Here is a 19593-nt window from a genome sequence, read left to right as displayed (position 1 = left end):
CCGTATTCACTCAAAGCAACATCACACGGCAGGGTGGACATGCGCAATACACCCTGGTTCGAAGTCAATGCGGATAGCGTCCTTGCTACGGCTAAGGTTCTCAAAAACTAAGAAACTCTCTCAGTGGTCGGACACCAATTCGCGTGAGAAAGTGGAACCCCAACTCTCTGTGGGAGCAGCGAGTGTATGTGCCCTGCTTAAGGTCCTCACTTTTTTTTGAGTTGCGAGTACTACTGCTACTGTACCAACGCAAAGGGTACAAACGCAGTCAATGCAGGGCCCCCCTGGCATCCACGTTTTGATTTTTCCCATTCTTTTCACCTTGGCGTCTTGGATGCATATAAGATTGCACGTTTTCGCATTTCCCGATCTCCGAATACGAAGACAAAAAGAAAAGTATAAGTATACTTGACGAGCTTGGCCGTTGCTTGACTTTTACTTGGCCCCCGGAGATACTTTTTGATACCGAAAGTTCACGTACCCTGATATCGCGTCGCCTTGCCTTCGACCAAGGAGAACAAAAGACAAAGGAAACACGCAAACCAAAGACCGGGATCAGCATGGCCACCAACAGCGTGACGTTGGCGTTCAACCCCGAGAACGTCAACCTCTCGACCGCCGACCCCAGAGATGTCGTCTGCGCGCTCGCCGCCTCCGGCAACGAATACAACGGCAAACTGGGCGCACGTATCTCTGCGCTCTTCGTCATCCTCGTCGTCTCGACGGCCGCGACCTTCTTCCCCGTCATCGCCAAACGGTCCCCCCGCCTCCACATCCCGCTGTACGTTTACCTCTTCGCGCGGTATTTTGGCGCCGGCGTCATCGTGGCCACCGCCTTCATCCACCTTCTCGACCCGGCCTACGGCGAGATCGGACCCAACACGTGCGTCGGCATGACGGGCGCATGGGCCGACTACTCGTGGTGTCCGGCCATTGTGCTGACGAGCGTCGTCATGATCTTTCTGCTCGACTTTGGCGCCGAGCGCTATGTCGAAGTCAAATATGGCTTCGAGAGCGACCCGGATCTGCAGGAGGCAGTCACGGGCCATGTCGACGGACACCCCAACGGCCATGCGCAGCCCTCTCAGGACGCAGAAACAGGAGACGCCGCCGGTATCGACGAGAGACGCAAGATGAGCATGTACGAGAAGCGGTTCTTGGAGGATTTCGAAGAGCAGGACAGCGACGCCGACTCGGAGTACCGCAAGAACTCGTTCAGACAGCAGATCGCGGCGTTTCTGATCCTGGAGTTCGGTGTCATCTTCCACTCTGTCGTGATTGGGTTGAACCTCGGTGTCGTGGGAGACGAGTTCAATACGTTGTACCCTGTGCTCGTGTTCCACCAGTCCTTTGAAGGTCTGGGTATTGGCGCGAGGATGTCGGCCATCCCCTTCCGGAAAGGGAGCTGGTTGCCGTGGGCCCTGTGTACGGCTTATGGCCTGACCACGCCCATCGCCATCGCCATCGGTCTCGGTGTTCGAACGACGTACAACCCCAACAGTTTCACCGCGAACGTAGTCTCGGGAGTCTTGGACTCTATGTCCGCCGGTATTCTGATCTATACTGGCTTGGTGGAGTTGTTGGCCCGGGACTTCTTGTTCAATCCCTTGCGCACGAAGGATAACAAGAGGTTGGTGTTCATGCTCATCTGTGTCCTGCTCGGTGCTGGACTCATGGCGTTGCTCGGAAAATGGGCTTGAGGCAGCGGCAAAGGGAGTGAACCTTCACCTGAACCAATGCTTCAACAGCAGGACGTCGTCAATAATAGTGTCTGAACGGTTGCCTGCTCATCACCTCGGTCGCTTGACGATGAGAGACAAAACGGCGCAGGCACAAACGAAAAGAGGAAGTAATGGGAGAGTGGTGAAGCAACTAGTACCGACCAGCCGTTCCTCTGAGCCCTGACTTAGAGAAACGGGCGTTTGATTTCTTGAATGTAGATAGACTTTACAGTAATGGTCAGAGGAAAAGGAAAAGAACAGACGTGGCCAGCACCGGGCATAAACGGGTTTCGCTTTACTTGACTGGAGTTTTGTAACTTGACGTCGGCTGAGTTGCCAGGGATGGAAGAAGGCCCATGTCCCTCGGCTCAGGTCTTTAATTTTTAATCGTCCGCCGGACTCTGGTGTCTCACAGTTCACGCCTCTCTCTTCACAGGCGGCCAAACACTTGACCAACAACGCATAACTATTGCAGTCCAGTTACATCGCTCCTCTCCACCTTCAAGTGGCAGTATCGAGTAGTAACACTGAACTTCCGTTCAGTATTTGGAGTGACAAAGGTTGGTCCGAGGTCCCACCGCAAACGATCTGAAACCGCCCGCTCTGCTTGAGACCTTCACCGTGATTCGATCTCTATTGTTCGACATACATTCATTCATTCATTCTTTCTTTCTTCTACATTCTTTTCCCGAGACAATAAGCCAGCTTCACCATGATTTCTGACACCTGGGGAAACCCTGGTGCCTGTTTGTCACACCAACCGGACGCTCAGCCGGATCATTCTACTTTGCTGCATTCTGTACCCTATTTAAACCACCCATCCCCCGTCCTCGCTCTCTCACTTTTGTTGTCTTCATCCAGCAGTCAGAGTTGACCTACTTCGAGAGGGGCAGGAGCAAATTCCCCTGCCTCGACTCGGACCTTGACAATCCCATCATCAATTCTCGCCAAATATATATATCAATATTCCATTGGACTCGTGTCGCATTCCCCTCGGCCTTCTCTGGATTTCGAGGTAGATTCAGAAGGGGAAGGAAATCACAACCATCTCCCAGCAGCATGATACCGAAATCTGTACGTTCTAGGCTCGCTTGAATGGCAGTGATACCTCTTCAGCTATGCTGACCAGAGAGTATCGGTGCTTCATATGGACCCTGGAATCATGAGGAACATGGACAACTTATCCCCAATGAGTACCCAAATGCTGTCGGCAAGATTTTGTGCGGAGATCCTTCACAATCACCACCTACTGTGGTGCATATGTCCCATCTGTCAACACAATTTAGTCTACCTCTACAGACGCGTCTTATAGCAAATGGGACAGAAGCGGTCCTTCTTACGGTTCAATACCGTATGGATCCAGACATTATGGAGATCCTGAATAAGACAGCATATGAGGAACTTGTCCTGCATGAGTCGACACGAACGGAAATCCGACTGATCATGCAATAGGTTGCTGAGTTCGACCGACGCACCTTTGTTTCCACTGTATGCTTCTACAACGCACCATATCTCCTTGATTTGCCACAACGCTCACTCGTTATCGGTCAGACGGACTGAATACATGCATCAATGTTCGACATTGTGGTTATCGACATGACTATGTCGACATCCCCGTCACAGTGGTGGGTTTTGAAAGTGGTCAGAAGTACTCTCTCCATCCCATGAAAGATTTTCTTCCTGCCACAGAGGCTGTTAGAGCAGACAATCTTGACCCGACCAATCGTCATCAGATCTTGCTGCTCACATGGATTGGAACCTCACTCAACAAACGGATTCTTCCCTCTGTTCGCTCTAGATCCGTCATATCTAGGGGCAAACTTCACTTCTCTCGGAGATTGTTGCATTCGAATATTGTCTAAATATCGTCCATTTTCCCTCCTGGAGATTCCTTCTCCTAGCCTCGTCGCCGTCTGGGTATGAAGTTAAAATGTCTAAAGACAACTCGACGGTCTCAGTGATTATTGAGACCACGTCGAATCCCTGGTACCTACTCGTCAGTCAGTCGTATTAACACCAGCCATGCCGCCGAGTCGGATGGAATTAGAAAATGTATCAACAAAGCGATGAAATAGCAATCCAAACACCTTGATGGGGCCGCCTCTCCTCTCTACTAAATCCTGCTTTGCTTCTATCTTCTCTCTGCGAATCCATGGACCTTGACAACTATCGACCCTCGCATTATTGACCGAGACCTCGTTGAAAGCCTGGTACCTGCTCGTCAGTCAGTCTTGTTCACACCAGCCGGGAACTCGGTCCGGATTTTACAACTTTGGAGCTATTGCATCAACATATTCTCGACCACTGTAAGAGAGAGAAGAAGTGTGTCACTTGCCCGGTGCAACCGCGCGACTTCCAATGGCGAGCTACCAGGAATTGGGTGGATTTCATCCAACGGCATCTGCCTCCCACATATCTCTGCGGAGAGAGTGACTATGACAAGTTTCCTTTCACCAAAAGCGATTTGGCTCAGCACATGAAATCATACGACAAGTCTGGAGTTGTGACATGCGAACAATGCGGCAGCAAGATCAACAGCACTTTCATGAAACAGCACCTCGCTGATCATTGCCGGCTCGAAATAAAACCAAGGACAACGCATACGAGTGTGATTACTGCAGCGAAACCTTCAACGACAATCCTCAGTTGTACAAGCACTACCAAAGCTCATAAGCGAAGGGACATAATTCTGGATTTCGCCGAAGACGCTCAATTGCTTGCTGCTGGTACACCTAGTCTCGGATACTCGATGTCTCCCACCATGGAGGACTCCATCTCTATGCACTTCGTCTCTATAAACTTGGCCCGGGAAGGGGACTTAACACATGGTCACCAGCACCAGCGAGCAGACTATATGGAGGTCTTCGATCACAAGTAGATGAACAGGCTCAAGACAGGAGATGATCTTCCGTCATTTCGCGTGGAGTTTTAATTGCAGGAGGCTATGGCGGTCCACTCGGACGAATTGCAGTGGATGAGAGGCATTACTTATATCGCTTCGGCGAATATCCTTATCCTTACTTGCATGCGGTGGAAACCAGTGGTACAACCCAAAACTTTGAGTGCGATGTCGGTCTGGTGTCCGCCAGGTGAATTGCTTAGAATTAAAGCTTGCCAGCGAAGACACCACCCTACCCAAAGTGACTCCAGACTTCTTTGCCGCTTTGGCGGTGGTCCAAGCGGCCGAGACGAAAATGAAAAGTCACTACAAGTACGAGCTCTACAGGCGCAATCCCGGCATCATCAAAGTTCGAAATGACATAGTGCTCCTAGGTGGAGTCAAGTTTACCTTTGCAGAGTGCAAACAGCCTGCCCATCGAATCCTACAAGAATGGCGCTTGTCATTATGGTATGTGTGGGCCTCAATACAGCGATAACGTGCCTTGAGCAATTCCCCGACCTGACAGTAGCGATTGTATGTTTCTACAGCGCTCAATACATCGTGTATCTTGCCATGAAGGACAAGATGATACTTGACGACCCGAAGCGGCCTAAGCTCATTATCGTCAAGGCTGATGGAACAAAGGCTATGACATCGTCATCGTGGACGTAACCTTGGGCTGTAAGGCCGGATTTCTGGGTTTGCGAAATCGTTCTGTGGTTGCAAGCAGTCGAGCCAAATCCATCAGCATTTGGATGGTTGATCGCCTCCAGTTGTTCCACGCAAAATCCGTCGACGTCCCCCGTTCTTTCGCCCGTGCCCTCGGCGAGAAAAAGTATGGCGTACAGGTGGTGGATCCTTCGATTGAGGGTCGGTTTGGTCTCGTTCGGATGAGACAGTCTAAATACTACGAGCCTGCCGTTATTGATTTCGAGGGCGTTATCGCCAAAGCAGACGGAGACAAGGAGGAGAAGTGGGAAGAATATGGTGGTGGTACCACGTGGGACCAGGCTGGAAAGGACGAGACTCAACCTACTGTCAGTTCGGATACGGCATGGTGACCGGATGGGGTTGGAGAAATCTCTCTCCTGTTGTTGCTTTGCTTGATTGATTCTACCCGCATGATCCGTAGTGTTTTGTTTTTAACCGAGGACAGTCGATTTTTACAGCTGGGGGCGGGTTGTCACCTGTTGGGCTTGGATGAGTTTTCAAAGAAGGCACTTTCAGTTACTCACTTTAGATCCGTCTCTTCCTCTTCTCCCTCAGAGACGGCCATAACATTCTCCTGATACAGTCACCAAGAATATTTCCTCCTCTCGGCGTGTTACACAAGTACTGGGGCGACGGCCTTGAACAATGCTACATATAAACTGGAGTGAGTTTCTGAAGTTGGCGTGAGTCTTTCCATCTTCGAGGGCGATGATCTGATGAATGGGGGGAGGGATATGATAGGATAGAGTGTGTGTGACCGTGTGACTACACCACCTCTGAAGGGTTCATTCTGCCGCGCCCAAAGAGCCAAGAAAAGGTGAGGAAACCCCTTGGTTCCATAGACGTCGGTTTCTCTTCAATCTTCATTCTAGAAACGGCGAGGAACTTGATAGGAAAGCCAATAGAGCCATTGCAGTTTGAGATGGCATCCTCCTAGGCACCATGTGTGACACCCTCACCCGCGCCCACCCTTCCACAATAGGTACAGACAAGAAAAATTCGACGTCCACCAAGCAATTCCGCGGAGCTGACTGTAGACATCATGGGGTACGAACACGTACACGGCTCCATACACCAGCCTTGCGACGGTGTACGTAGTGCATCCCTTTATGAGTGACGATTCAGGAACGCCGGCGACGAGTGCGAAGAGGACTACGTACGCAAGATGTCAGTCAAAGATGATGCAGCAAACACGCACAGAACGATGCTACGCCTCAAAGTCCGGGGGAAAAGAACTCACCCGACGCCGCAAAGAAGGCAAAGCCGTCCGTGGAATTTGCACTGGCAGCTTCGATGCGGTAAATGCGGTCGAGCTGGGCACGAGTCATCTTGCCCTCGCGAATATAGGCGTCGGCGTACTTGTTCAAGTCTTGCCGTGGGCTACCATTGTGGTCGATGCCGACGCTTTGCTTCCACGGCCTGCTGGATAGAGCCACGTATGCATAGAACCAGTTCAAGGCGAGAAACCCCGCCGGAGCGGCGAAGGACGTGGCTGGGGAGAGGCCGAGTGGCATCGCCATGGTCGCGTGGTAATTGTTGATTGAGTCGTCTATACAGCGACAAGCAGTAGAGGTGAAGAGGGCTAAATCACTGAAGTTCGATGATAGATTGTCCGGCGTGTTTAAATAGCTTGATCGTCGTCGGGAGGAATATTCGATCCAAAATCCGGTGGATCTCGGAATTACGAGTCAGGCCTCCAATGACCCGTAGCCTTGCGAAAACGAGAGGAACCCACGAGAAATAATTACATGCTGTACTCCGTGCGTATACACCCCTATGAGGATGGTTTTGACGGTGTCCCGAGGTTTCCCAATCCACCCCGTCGTCGAGTTTCGGCCAAATTCATCATTTTTGACAGTGCTGGTTGATCTTTGCTACACTATATCGTCTTATAACCTATTTACAATAGCTATCAATAGCTGACTGCCATCCATGCTCGACTTTGTGGAAAACAGCGCTCGTCTAGCTAGCTGTCCACTCACACGTTTACGACCTGTGATCAGCGAAGCGTTGCTTTCGGCAAGCGAGGACTTGTAGGACACTGATTGAATCGGTTGGCCTTTGTTCGTTTTGTCTTCGACAAAGTCAGGGGTGATGATGACGAACAACTCTTTCTCTGAGTTTTTTTTGGGTGAGTTTAGGGTTCCAAGGTAGACGTGTGGGAGGAGATATATACCGTTGGTATCTTACGTAGTTGAGAGTTGAGATGTGAAACACCTACTTTCATCATTGCAGATGATTCCTTCCTTCGTGGCCGTCACAAGCCGCGTCGAAACCGAAACCGATTGCCTTGTTGATGGTGTCGACACACGGATTGCGTCAAGGCACACTGCACGGATTAATGTTGATCCATAGTATTTGTCTTGCCCCATGTTTTGACATTGGCAACACAGCCAGATGTGTGAGTCAAGTAGTACAGCAAATATTCGCAAGATGAGACACGGAAAAAATTGCCATAATATAGCTTATAATCAGTTTTTTATCTCTACTTAACCTTTAAGACTACTCCAAGTCCAGACAATCATGAAGAAAAAAAAAAGAAAATAGCGATTTGCATCAGCCGTGAACTTGGGAATTGTTAGAACATGGTCTACTACATGGATAATGTGCCAGGGCAACTCACTCGAACACGGGGCCCATCGAATTCGAAACTCGAAAGTTGTTGGCAACGATGGATCTTGATCATATGTTAGCTTCCTGACCACATGTGAGGCCACGTGATTCCAAGACTCACTTTACCACTAACTGTTTTCAGATTAGCTTATATTCGAAATCTGAAATCATTCGAAATTTCGAATTTTTCGGAAAACTTACACCACTGATGCTGGTGATTGTTGAAAGGAATTGTGAAAATTAAAAATAAAAATATTGAACCTTAGTGCAAGTTCTAACTAGCCACGTGATGACCTTGCCGCTTTCGGTAGCTTAACATCCATTTATGGTTAGCGCGAATGCTTGGCGCTTGGTCGGCGCTCATCCATCCTTTTAACACTTCTAAGGGCACTGTCTGAACAATGATTGTTACATCTCACCGTGTTCCTGCGCTCGCCGATGCTCTCAACAAACATGGAAGACGGCGGCGGCGGTGATGGCGAGGACGACGATGACGACGATGACGACGATGACGACGACGGGGACGATTACCTCACTGCCTATGGCAGCGTTACAACATTGTTACTCCGTCAATCCAAACCATCTTCAGATCGGTTGAGTCACTGGTGTCCAATGGCATAAATTCCAGATCAACGCTCCTCCGAATCTTTGCCCCAGTGTGCAGCATTTTTGCTGGGACTGAGTATGGCTTTTTCAAAATCAGGGTGGAAGTGCATTTTGAGGCCACAGTCCAATTTCAAAAGTGTTCAATGAGCCACTCATTTCGTCAAAGATGGTAAGTGTGCTTGTTATGCCGAGAAGCGTGTCGCAAGTCTAACTTGTTCAGCCGACAACGCGTCTGCATCAACATGACATCGAGCGGTCTTCTTTTCACAGCTGCCCACTTCTCACTCCTCCTCTCGCTAGCGCCTCATACCGGAAGATATCTCAGCAAAGTCATATTGCGGCCTCAAGGCGAGATTTGTTCGCGTTCCACGCATGCATCCCGACCCTTCAGACTCGCGTTCAAGATCCCGACATTCACACATCGTCCGCCGATCAGCTCTCCAGCTGGCCTCACCATGGTCCTGGGTATGACGTTAAACTGCCCATTTTACAACGAGTGAGTCTCAGCAGGCACGAATCAACTGAGCCAGCTCCCCACCATCTCCCCTTCATCAACAACGGCCCGCGGTTGATGTCGTACCTCGGCGGGATCCAGTTGGGGTGTCCCAGCTTGCGGCAACATCTTTGAATGATTGCATGTTAAAACCAATCACTACTCGGCATCAACAGTAGCTCAACACTTACAACGAGTGAGTCTCAGCAGGCACGAATCAACTGAGCCAGCTCCTCACCATCTCCCCTTCATCAACAACGGCCCGCGGTTGATGTCGTACCTCGGCGGGATCCAGTTGGGCTCAGCCCCTCTTGCGGCAACATCTTTGAATGATTGCATGTTAAAATCACCACTACTCGAGCATCAATCGTCCATTTTCTCTCACTCTTTTCTCCTTCCTCATCTCTATCCCGCCGACATCCCGGGAGCAAAATAAGGTCCTGTCAAGGGTTCCGGGGGGCATGTACTACTGATATCTGAACTGTCTGTGTTCAGACTTCTTGTACGTTTTAAGAACCGACACCATGGAGGCTCTATCAACTTGAACATACTCGAAAAACTGCCCACAGTCCCAAGCAACGATCTCAGTGGAAGTGTACGGTCCTGGATACGACCTTAAAACTGTCCAATTTTCTCACTCTCCTCTCCTTCCTCATCTCTTCCAGCCGTTCCACCTGGAAATAGGGCCTGTCAAGGGGCCCGGGGGCGCGTACTACTGATATCTGAACCGCTCGGGTTCAGACTTCTTGTACGTTTTAAGAACCGACGCCATGGTGGCTCTATCAACTTGAACATACTCGAAAAGAATTTCAACGCCTCGGATCAATGATTTTCCCGAAAGGTATTGAATACCCCCTCAGTGCTGCCTGAATAGATCAATGCGCGTGGCTCTGACCGCTCATCTTGCACATCGGTGAATTATATACTCACAAAATCCTTTCAACTTTTCCAAGCAGCGACCTCACTGGAACTATGGTCCTGGATATGACCTTAAACTGTTCAACGACAACTATCGACCCTCGGGCTGTTGACCGAGACCATGTCGAGACCCTGGTACCTGCTCGTCGGTCAGTCGTGTCAAACCAGCCATGCCGCCCAGCCGGATGGAATTTAAAAAAATTATCAACAATTCTCTCTAACGACAGTTGACATCCTCGCCACGCCTATCTTGCACGTTGGGTGGGTCTTTCCCGACCACAGTCATTCCATGTTACTTCCGAAACCCAAGCATCATCACAATGTTCGCACCTTCTTCAAATCGACGCCGTCGATTATGAACATTCCGGTCAATAAACCACTCGATTCTCCTGCCCCCTTACAACTCCTCTCCCCTCTCGTCCTTGTCTCATGCAGGTGTCTTGCGATCGCATCTATGCACTTTTCGGTTCGAGATGACCCATTCCCAGTCTGACAGACTTCGTGCTGTCATCGCCGTCAGCAGATTGAGCGACCGTCACAGTGACAAGGCGAAGCTAGACAGACTGGATGACAGAAACAAAGATTTAGCCGAGTTTGCAGTGGCTGCACATCGCGACACTCATCTTTGCTCCTGTGTTCCGGAGATCCATACCATCCTTCTCAATGGCGTTTCCTCAAATACCAATGCCGAACAATGCACCGCTTCCTCTATACAGCTGACGGCGTTTCGCAAGATTCTGGAAGACCTTACTCAAAGATCACAAGATGGAACTACACTCATAGTAGTGAGCACAATCGATGGACTCTGGACCAACGTCTATGGCTTTGTCAACTTCTTCGCCCCGTACTTGGAAAAGTTACGGCTAGAATACCTAATACACGAAGGTTTCGGATCGTATCGCCAATACTCGGTGATCCAGCTCGTTCAAGCGATTTGTGAAGTCCTGGAAGGCAAAGACCTCAGCCATTTGGGCACAAACACTGATCAATTGATTCGCCAATGGATTGTCACAGCCTACAACAAGCTCTACCAGCGAGAGGGTAATCTATCAGTCCGCGTTCTTATGACACAAATGCGCAACACTAGCATAATTGACATTACCTCCTCACAGCTTAGGCCGCATATGGACCCAAGTACCAGGGTTGTGCGGATTATTCGGTCAGGAGGTACAGATTTTCAACCAATCTTCAAACAAGAAGAAGAGCAGCGGCATCGTCTTGAAAAGACAGGTGGCTTTTTACTGTGTCCTGAGAGGAATTGCGGAGCAACTTACTTGCGACTTGACCAACTAGTTCATCACCTTCTCGAAAATATTCTCACTGTGTCTCCTGGTGACCGTTCCTGTCCACTGTGCCCTGCCGGTATTGCCAGATGGAATTACCTTTATCTTGCTGACGGCATCTATCACCTTTTGCGACATCTCAGTCCACCAAACTCAAAGCTTCTGCAAGACAAGAGAAAAGCGCAGTGTCCTTTCTGCTTCATTTTAATGCCCTCAGCCTCCATCGTCTACAAGCACATCGAATATGTTCATCTGAGAGCTCTTGAGATTCGCTGGGCTGCTGTCTCGTCGAACTTGGTGTCTAGAGAAACTGCCGCTGCGAATGATGAGGCTCTAACCTTAGCTATTCGAGACAGAAATCGTACGGAATTAGCGCAATTGCCAGACTTATATCGGCAGTTGGCCACAATGAGCAAGTCTCAAGTGTCATGGTCAGGCTCACTCTTCAGAGCTTATGAATCTGCGCCATCAGGGAATCCTTTTTCTCACATCTCGCTTCTCAGTCTCAAGAAGCTCATGAGCCCTCTAGCTCAGAATGATCTTGTCCCTCATAAGATCGATACCTCTCACCCCTCACAGCCCGTCCCTGCTACCTCTCTGGAAATGACCACTGCCCATTCTGTGGGGCATGGCGTATCCGGATCTTCAGCTGCCGGGCAGAAATGGTTCATGAAGTTTTCTGACCAGGCCAATGTCTCTGGTAACCAACGACGCAATACCAGACAAGTGGCTATCCAGCGGGACGATAAAAATTGGCTGCTGTGTCCTTTGGAGGCGGAATGCGGGCTCTGTCGGTGCAAAAAGTCCTTCGAAAGCACCAAGTCACTGTGCGAACACATATGGCTTGTCTTGAGCAACTGCAAAGATAGAAGCCAGCGCCGATGCCCCTGGTGCCCAAGTAAGCCAGATATTATTTTGAAGCATACTGAGAAAAACGCTCGGAGAACCAGTCGACCAAATGATATACGTCACCTCCGTCGCCATTTTCCTCCCGACGTTGTCTGCGCATTATGCGATCACCTTTCTCGTACCGAAAGCGACATGTGGACACACCTGAGGACTGTTCACTATACGTGGCATTGCAAGCAGAAAGGCTGCAAAGCAATCTTCGAGACAGAGGAAGAATTGAAGGCACACGCGGAGTTTGGGCACTCAGAAAGCTCAAGTTTGGCACAAACGACTCAAGAACAGGCTTAAGTAGAGACTGGAACATGGGGCACGGACAAGAAGCCCTTCCACCATAATCGACCCCGTCGATTTTACCGTTATGTGCTATCCTGAGCCAAAGATCCTTGCGAAGCGAGCGCACGCAGCCGAGAAAATGGAGAGAGGGCTACTCGGGTCCTGGAGTTCATCAATAGTTTAAAGAGTCGCTTGTCGATCTGCTCGACGGCACAGTTGAGGCTCTCCGGCCATTATTTTTAAAGTCTTTGCAGTAGAGTCATTGCAGATTGTCCAGAGTATTTCATAACTTCCTAATGATTGCATACACAATCCCACAGTGCAGAAAAGATCTCTGCCAAGTTTCTAAAAGCGCTAAGTCATTGATTTATCCTTCATAAATTCGCTTTCTCGAGATATCTCGACATTAATCTAAACAAAAACCCCAATTCTCGTTTCGCTCCCACGAGCTCCATTTTTCTTTTTTGCCGTTCAGTTTTTTTGGGACTTGGATCAGTTATGGTCGATAACGTCAGGATTAAATTAATTAAACATAGTCCAATCTACTATAATTACAACTTAGGCCTGCAATTCTTTGCTGTATCGCATGTTGGAACCTTTGCTGTAACACATCCAGGCTGTGTTGCGCAGTCTCAAAACATTAGCACTGGTTGTGCTCTGGTTGTACTCTATTCACAATTTTCCTGGCCAGAACCTATGATTTTTCTTCGCGTCTTCCTCCCAAGCAAAGTCATGCGCGAACACCACCTCGACTGAAGCGGGATCCTTGCCATCCAATTTGATCCCCTCCTTGGTAGCAGCGTACAACCGAGCCAGAGTCTTCATGGTTGTGGGAATGTCAACATGTATACAACAAATCTTGCCGGCTTCATCCTTCCATGTCGCAATGCCCCTTTCCCCTGACAACAGCCTGACGTCGTGACACGCATCTCCTGCTAAGTACACGAATTTGGTGGGCTGTTCTGAGATCTTGCACAGGAGATTGATGTGTCCCGGCAAATGGCCAGGTGCATCCACGACAAAGACACTGCCGTCACCAAAAAAGTCGATGGTGTGCGGGAACAACGCCAGTGGTTTCCATGAGAACTGGGCGTCTCCAGCGGTGTCTGGAGGAGGCAGCTCCATCGTTCGTTCAAGTGGAAGGAGATCGGACTCGAACACCATGTGCTTGCCTAGGTCGTGTTTTGTCTTTCCAGTCAGAAGGTCAAGGGCACCATAGCCGATAATGAACTTTGTCTTGTCGCTAGTAAAGTCTTTGGGTAGACCAACGTGGTCATAGTGAACGTGGCTAAACATCACATAGTCTATCTGCTCTTGACTGAGACCGCCCGAGGCCAACGAAGTTACTACATCGGGATGAGTCGTAAGTGGCTGTCGGCTGTCGAGATGCGACCTCAATGCGGACGGATAGAGGCTGATATCTCTCCTTATGCCAAGGTCGAACACCAGTCGTGTTACCGTTCCAGTGCCTGCATCTTTGTGTTGGATCAGGAATGAGAGTGACGGTACGGTCCGTCTGGCCTCCGGGTCATTCGGGACGACGAAGAATCGCTCTGGTATTGTGATATGGCCCGCGCCGAGTGCGTGTACCGTAACAGTCGCCATCCTTCGATCTTGGTTGCGCTGCCTAAACAAACGAGTCCTGCAATGATATAGCGGGCGTTGATCTCAACCCAATTGCCAAAAGCGGAATCGGAGACCACCTCAGAGAACACCTGACTGCCTCCGTTAATAGATTTCAAGGCTCAAAGAAAGCACAACTTCCTTCGGCAGACTTTTATTATCCCTTATGCTTGTAAGATGTGAGGGTTGTCAAAATCCCCGCACATGGGTTCGGCATCCCATCTCATGAGGGGGTACAAAGGGGAGGTATGCTGCCCCGGCTTTCGCCAACATTCAGCCTGGACGGTAAAGAAAATCGGGAGCCTCGCCTCTTGCTCAGATTTGGAGTTCTTTGTTGGAGTGATACTGAGCAGCTGAGCTCAGGTATCCAAGTCCGACCTCGGACTATGACTCGTCTAGGCGAGGTCTGGGCGCAAAGACGGCGGCTTCAAGTTTTAACACTTCCTCTCGTTGACATACCCAGGCCCACACGAAGTGATCAAATAGTTGGTCAATATGATGGGCTTCCCAACTCCTCGTGGTTGAGCGGTAGAGTGGAGGAAAGTTGCCTTTCTTAGTGTACCTATTTGTCTTTGTTGCGTTGCCGAGATGCAACACTGTGTGGTACAAACTGTAGCGATGACATAGACGCCTCGAGGTCATTCATGGAGGCATCCGAGACATTGTCGCGCGATTTGAGATGTGGGCTTGCTTTGCCATCTCGTGTCCTGCCGGTCAACTCCCTCCCACCTTTTTCAGGTGCCACAACAAAAGAGCCAAGCTTGTTTGTTGACAGCTGTTCGGCCCTCGACTGTTGTCGTTGATGAGGGCCCGTTTGCGCAGGCTCCGTGGCAGTGGAAACTCTTCTACGGCGCCCTTCCCGCAGCATTGAGGTCGACTTATCTATGCCATTGTCCACAATCCGGAAGTTGTACGCCTTTGGAAAGAGATGCCTGTCAACGAGATGCAGACGCCTTTTTTGAGGCGTGGAGCATTTCTTGTCGCAGTCTTCGACAAAGCAAGCATAAGTCTTCTCACCTTTGGCTTGCAGGGCCTCTCGGAAAGGATTGTGGTTCTCGTCAATATGCAAAGTCAAGAAATGAGCAGTAGGGAAATTCTTGCCGCAAGAAGCACAACGATTGCTATGGTCCTTGGCATAATGGGACTCGAAATCTTCAATAGACGAGAATTCGACTGCCTCGCGGTGAGGGGGCAAAGAACATTGCATCACAGCGCTGGCGGGAGACATGTCGTGAGGGATGAGTTTCAAGGGACGCGCAGACTCGACATCGTCCTGAGAACTGTCCCCGTCGTCAGAGGGAACAAGAGAAGAGTCGCGCGACCGCTTGGCCATGGCGGTGAGGGCACACTAGCTAGGTAGGTTGTCCCTGAGGGATTCGAGTTCAGCCCATGCACGCTAGAATAGTGCAAGGGAGGGCTAATTGTAGAACATTTCCACGTGCGGGCCTCCCATGCGAGTCCGGTGAGCACTCTGATGCATCTGAAATACAATGAAAATAAAATTGATCGCAGAGACAGGGTGCGACAACGGGCATCCAACGGCAAGGATCAGGCTGTCAAAAAGATACTGGGATAACTTGATAACAAGGAGAAAGCCAGGCTGCTAGGCTGGAACAGGCAAGGCAGCATCTTGGACACAGGCCTGCGGAAGGCCGTGCGCCGATGTTACTTGGAGCTCACCAGGCTCCCACTAGGCTTCTCTGGGCCTGTTTCAAGCCTCGAAGGCCTCTCGGCGCTCATGTATCCGGCCTCATTGGCTGCCTCTCCCCCCTTCTCTCCTCCCCTGTTTCTCTGTGCTTCCAGTCCACTGCCTCATGTCCATGTCAATCTTTCAGGGACTGGCATTTCCTCCACCCTGTTGACGTTTCAGATGCAGAGAGGATGATGCAAGCGTTCCCTCCGCCAGTGACACAGCAATCATCCAGCAAGACCTCGCACTGGCACGCCTCTGGCTCACCTGACGACTTCCAGGTTTCCAGTCTTATCATCTGCGTGTCCTGACGCAGCTGCAGCCGCTTCCACGCTCAACCTCAACCGTGAAGGGTTCCTGAGAGTCTCGGCATTAGAAAAGTCCTGTGCTCGACACAAATATCACGAACCGCGTCCACGAATTACGAGCTTGTTCCTGTTCTTTGTCCGTTGTCGGCCTGCGGTGCTCGCTGCGAGATGCGGTCTTGCTGATATAGGGACGACGGTATCACAATTTCTCCAGCGGGCATCAGAAGACAACTGTGATAATGTTGGCTTCCAAACCGCCATACACGGTCCCGACTATCCCAACCACTACTCAGCAGATTCCTGTGCGAAACTTCTCTGAAGCCGCACAAAGAACACAAATGTCCTCGCTGGCGCTTCAGGATGGATTGTTCACCTCCCCTACCGACTCCGAATTCTCCGATGTCTATGACGGGCTGGATTCCATAAGAGCATGGGATGAGAAGAAGGTGGGGGAATGGCTACACACTATCCGATGTGGGCAATACGAATCGCTCTTTCAAGCGAACAATTTCACAGGGGAAAGCCTTCTAGAATGTGACCAGAAGATGTTGTCTGAAATAGGCATCAAGAAAATCGGCGATCGAGTACGCATCAATGTCGCGATCAAACAGCTTCGGAACAGGTCTTCGTTATTACGCACGAGAAGAAACCGGGATTCTCTGGCCATTCTCGATGGGTTGGTAGGCACACCTTCGTCGTCCGATTCGCCTCGAACCCATGCCTCAAGGTCGCAAACGGGGAGCACCAAGAGATTCTCTCGTCAGATCGATGCTTCGGCGTTGCAAAACTTCAACTCTGCAAGCACAGGCTTCAAGGTTGGCTCACGCCCAAGTTCACCACTGGCCGATATACACAGCGCAGGTTTGCGAGCACACCGTTTTGCGGGAAGCCCGATGGATAGTAGCAGAGCTCAGGCTAGTGGCTACTTCAGTCAGCCAGGTTCTGCTAGTTCCACATCTGGAAAACGACCCGAGAACTCACCGCAGGTTGCTACTGTACCTACCAGATCAAATCACCTGAGGCAAAACTCTAGTATCGATGGTCTCACTGCCGGTGGTTTGCCGATAGGCTCTCCCGTCATAAAAATAATTCATAATGGTGGACAAACGAAGGTCGTCAACATCAAGTACTGCAAAACTCCCGACGACGTGACGTCGACTGTGCTGAAGAAGCTGCTTCTCCCGGAGACTCACTTTCGGAACTACTGCTTCTATCTGCTGACTGGTCTTGATCCGGATCCCTCTGCTTGTCGCCGCATCCCCGACTCGGAGCTGATGAAGATATGTAGCGACTCGAATCGGACTGAGAGAAACAGGTTAATCTTGCGAAAGATCAATGATGGGCCCCCGGACCTTGATGAGCTACGCAAAGCAGCCAAGATTGCGAATGATGAACAACAGATCCTGCACAATAATGCCCTTCAGTCGAACAATATGCGAAACCAGATCAAGCTTCAGAAGCTTACCGGCGAGTCGTGGCATCACATTCAGACTCCAATATCCCCAGTCACGACAACCGACAGGAACCGCAACATCATGGCCACTGCTGATGATTACGAGCGTCAAGAGGCACAACAGCATCACCGCAACACAAGCAGTCAAAACACCAAACTACGGTCATTTTTCGGCGCCAGACCTCCAAGCGAAATGATTGTTCAAGAACTGACAACCTACTTCCCTGCTCATCAACGCGAAGACATTGAAAAGACTATGCGCATGTCGGTTCGTCGTTCGCAGCGCATGAGCCGCGCCGCAAGTCGGTTGAGTGTCATGAGCAATGTCAGCTATGCTTCCAGCCTAAAAGATGCCCCTCCAGTACCGAGCATTCCCAGCATCGCTGAATCTTGGCTAGCTCAGACTCCAGGGCAACCCAGAACTCCCGTAACACGACCTTTGTCGGTATTGTCGACCAGGTACAACCTACCCATGTCATCTTTCCGAGATTCGATTGCATCCTCGACACTACATCCTTTGCAAGAGGAATCGCCCTTAGAGCCAAATCGCAAATCTTATGTTTCATTCGATAGTGGGTCTGACACCGCCCTCGGAGGCGAGCTGGTCAGGAGCAGTTTCATTGATGATGGATCTGGGACTCTCGGCTCCGAAGTCATGAATGAGCGCTTGTCCGTCATTGTTGCCGAGGATGGCGAGGAGGAGGATCAAGCTCTAACTTCCTTCCTCAAAGGCAATAGTTTCGACAAGCACAACTGGATGAAGGGTGATCTTATCGGCGAGGGCTCGTTTGGTAGTGTATATCTTGCCTTGCACGCTGTCACTGGAGAGCTCATGGCTGTCAAACAAGTCGAACTACCGAATGTGGCCAAAGGAACTGAAAGCGACAAGAAGAAGACATCCATGATTGCTGCGCTCAAGCAGGAAATCAACCTGTTGCAAGGACTTCGCCATCCTCACATCGTACAATACCTTGGCACGTCGTCGGATGAAGAACACCTGAACATTTTCCTAGAGTATGTCCCTGGTGGATCGATTGCGGGAATGCTCAAACAGTACAACACCTTCCAAGAACCCTTGATCCGCAATTTTACTCGCCAAATTCTCGAAGGATTGTCATACCTGCATGCGCGGAATATCATTCATCGTGATATCAAGGGTGCCAATATTCTCGTCGACAACCGTGGTGCTGTCAAGATTTCGGATTTTGGTGTGTCCAAGAAAACGAACTTTAATGGAATGAATTCGGTCCCTGGAACCAGAACCTCCCTGCAAGGTAGTGTTTTCTGGATGGCGCCGGAAGTCGTCAGGCAATCTGGACAGTCGATCAAGTCTGACATTTGGTCTGTTGGCTGCTTGATAGTCGAGATGTTCACTGGCGCCAGGCCATTCCCCAGTATGACAACACTGCAAACACTGTTTGCCGTCGGGAGCAACAACGAGAAGCCTACAATCCCTGAGAGTGCGAGCGAAGACGCGAAGATGTTCTTGGGCCAGACTTTTGAGGCGGACCACGAGAAGAGGCCTGGTGCGAACGAGTTGCTGAAGGAGCGATTTCTGCAACCTATAGCTTGAAGTGACCTGAAGTTCAGATTTACTCGGCACCGGCAACTGCTGGTTTAATGTGACCAGGACGTTGATTCAGCATGGTTTTTCTTTCTTTGTATTCACATGGGCACGGAATGGGATTTCAGGTCAAAATAGATATCAGACACAGACTGATCTGGATCAAGGTGTGAGCTGGAGAGGAGCGAGGGCGATGACACGAGGTAATATTTCCTCCTTAGATTCATTGTATGAGTATTTGATGAACATGATCTGCTTGACAAATGAAGCGAAAACTGCATTTGTGAACTCTGTCCTCTTCAGTGGCTGAGTGAGATATCCTCTGTCCAGGTACCTGAAGTCTTAGCGCAGCCTTGCCTGCAACACGAGGCTGGAACCATGCGATGCCGATCGCAGAGTCGGGTCACTCGATGCGGCAATTTCGCCGGAGCTCTCTCCAACTGCGGAAATGCAGCGATAGATATTGTAGTATTTTGTTTGCTTGTGCTCGTAGCATCCCTCAAACAAGACCACTTGTGAAGTTGCAAAGTGCGCTTTCACCAGAACC

At 50.2% G+C, this 19593-nt stretch overlaps 7 protein-coding genes across 7 annotated transcripts; 4 read left to right on the top strand and 3 right to left on the bottom strand.

Annotated features, from left to right (window-relative positions):
• Positions 1–560: 560 nt before the first annotated feature.
• On the top strand, positions 561–1700 carry PV08_04543 (uncharacterized protein; the record flags this gene model as incomplete). Its single annotated transcript, XM_016378890.1, has 1 exon — positions 561–1700. The coding sequence occupies one exon, from the start codon at positions 561–563 to the stop codon at positions 1698–1700; it is 1140 nt and encodes a 379-aa protein (XP_016237567.1).
• Positions 1701–4665: 2965 nt separating this feature from the next.
• PV08_04542 (uncharacterized protein) lies at positions 4666–5663 on the top strand (the record flags this gene model as incomplete). Its single annotated transcript, XM_016378889.1, has 4 exons — positions 4666–4790; positions 4840–5070; positions 5151–5270; positions 5333–5663. The coding sequence occupies 4 exons, from the start codon at positions 4666–4668 to the stop codon at positions 5661–5663; spliced, it is 807 nt and encodes a 268-aa protein (XP_016237566.1).
• Positions 5664–6268: 605 nt separating this feature from the next.
• On the bottom strand, positions 6269–6833 carry PV08_04541 (uncharacterized protein; the record flags this gene model as incomplete). Its single annotated transcript, XM_016378888.1, has 2 exons — positions 6269–6465; positions 6554–6833. The coding sequence occupies 2 exons, from the start codon at positions 6831–6833 to the stop codon at positions 6269–6271; spliced, it is 477 nt and encodes a 158-aa protein (XP_016237565.1).
• Positions 6834–10416: 3583 nt separating this feature from the next.
• On the top strand, positions 10417–12423 carry PV08_04540 (uncharacterized protein; the record flags this gene model as incomplete). The annotated part of the gene is made up of 1 exon (XM_016378887.1): positions 10417–12423. The coding sequence occupies one exon, from the start codon at positions 10417–10419 to the stop codon at positions 12421–12423; it is 2007 nt and encodes a 668-aa protein (XP_016237564.1).
• Positions 12424–13080: 657 nt separating this feature from the next.
• Positions 13081–14013, bottom strand: PV08_04539 (uncharacterized protein; the record flags this gene model as incomplete). Its single annotated transcript, XM_016378886.1, has 1 exon — positions 13081–14013. One exon carries the CDS (start codon positions 14011–14013, stop codon positions 13081–13083), a length of 933 nt encoding a protein of 310 aa, XP_016237563.1.
• A 580-nt stretch (positions 14014–14593) lies between these two features.
• PV08_04538 (uncharacterized protein) lies at positions 14594–15364 on the bottom strand (the record flags this gene model as incomplete). The annotated part of the gene is made up of 1 exon (XM_016378885.1): positions 14594–15364. One exon carries the CDS (start codon positions 15362–15364, stop codon positions 14594–14596), a length of 771 nt encoding a protein of 256 aa, XP_016237562.1.
• A 904-nt stretch (positions 15365–16268) lies between these two features.
• PV08_04537 (uncharacterized protein) lies at positions 16269–19055 on the top strand (the record flags this gene model as incomplete). The annotated part of the gene is made up of 1 exon (XM_016378884.1): positions 16269–19055. One exon carries the CDS (start codon positions 16269–16271, stop codon positions 19053–19055), a length of 2787 nt encoding a protein of 928 aa, XP_016237561.1.
• Positions 19056–19593: the final 538 nt, after the last annotated feature.

The sequence above is a fragment of the Exophiala spinifera genome, assembly GCF_000836115.1.
Source record: "Exophiala spinifera strain CBS 89968 unplaced genomic scaffold supercont1.3, whole genome shotgun sequence".
Classification (NCBI taxonomy): Eukaryota; Fungi; Ascomycota; class Eurotiomycetes; order Chaetothyriales; family Herpotrichiellaceae; genus Exophiala; species Exophiala spinifera.
Note: the sequence above shows the minus strand (reverse complement) of the source record. Positions and strands in the feature narration are given on the sequence as shown.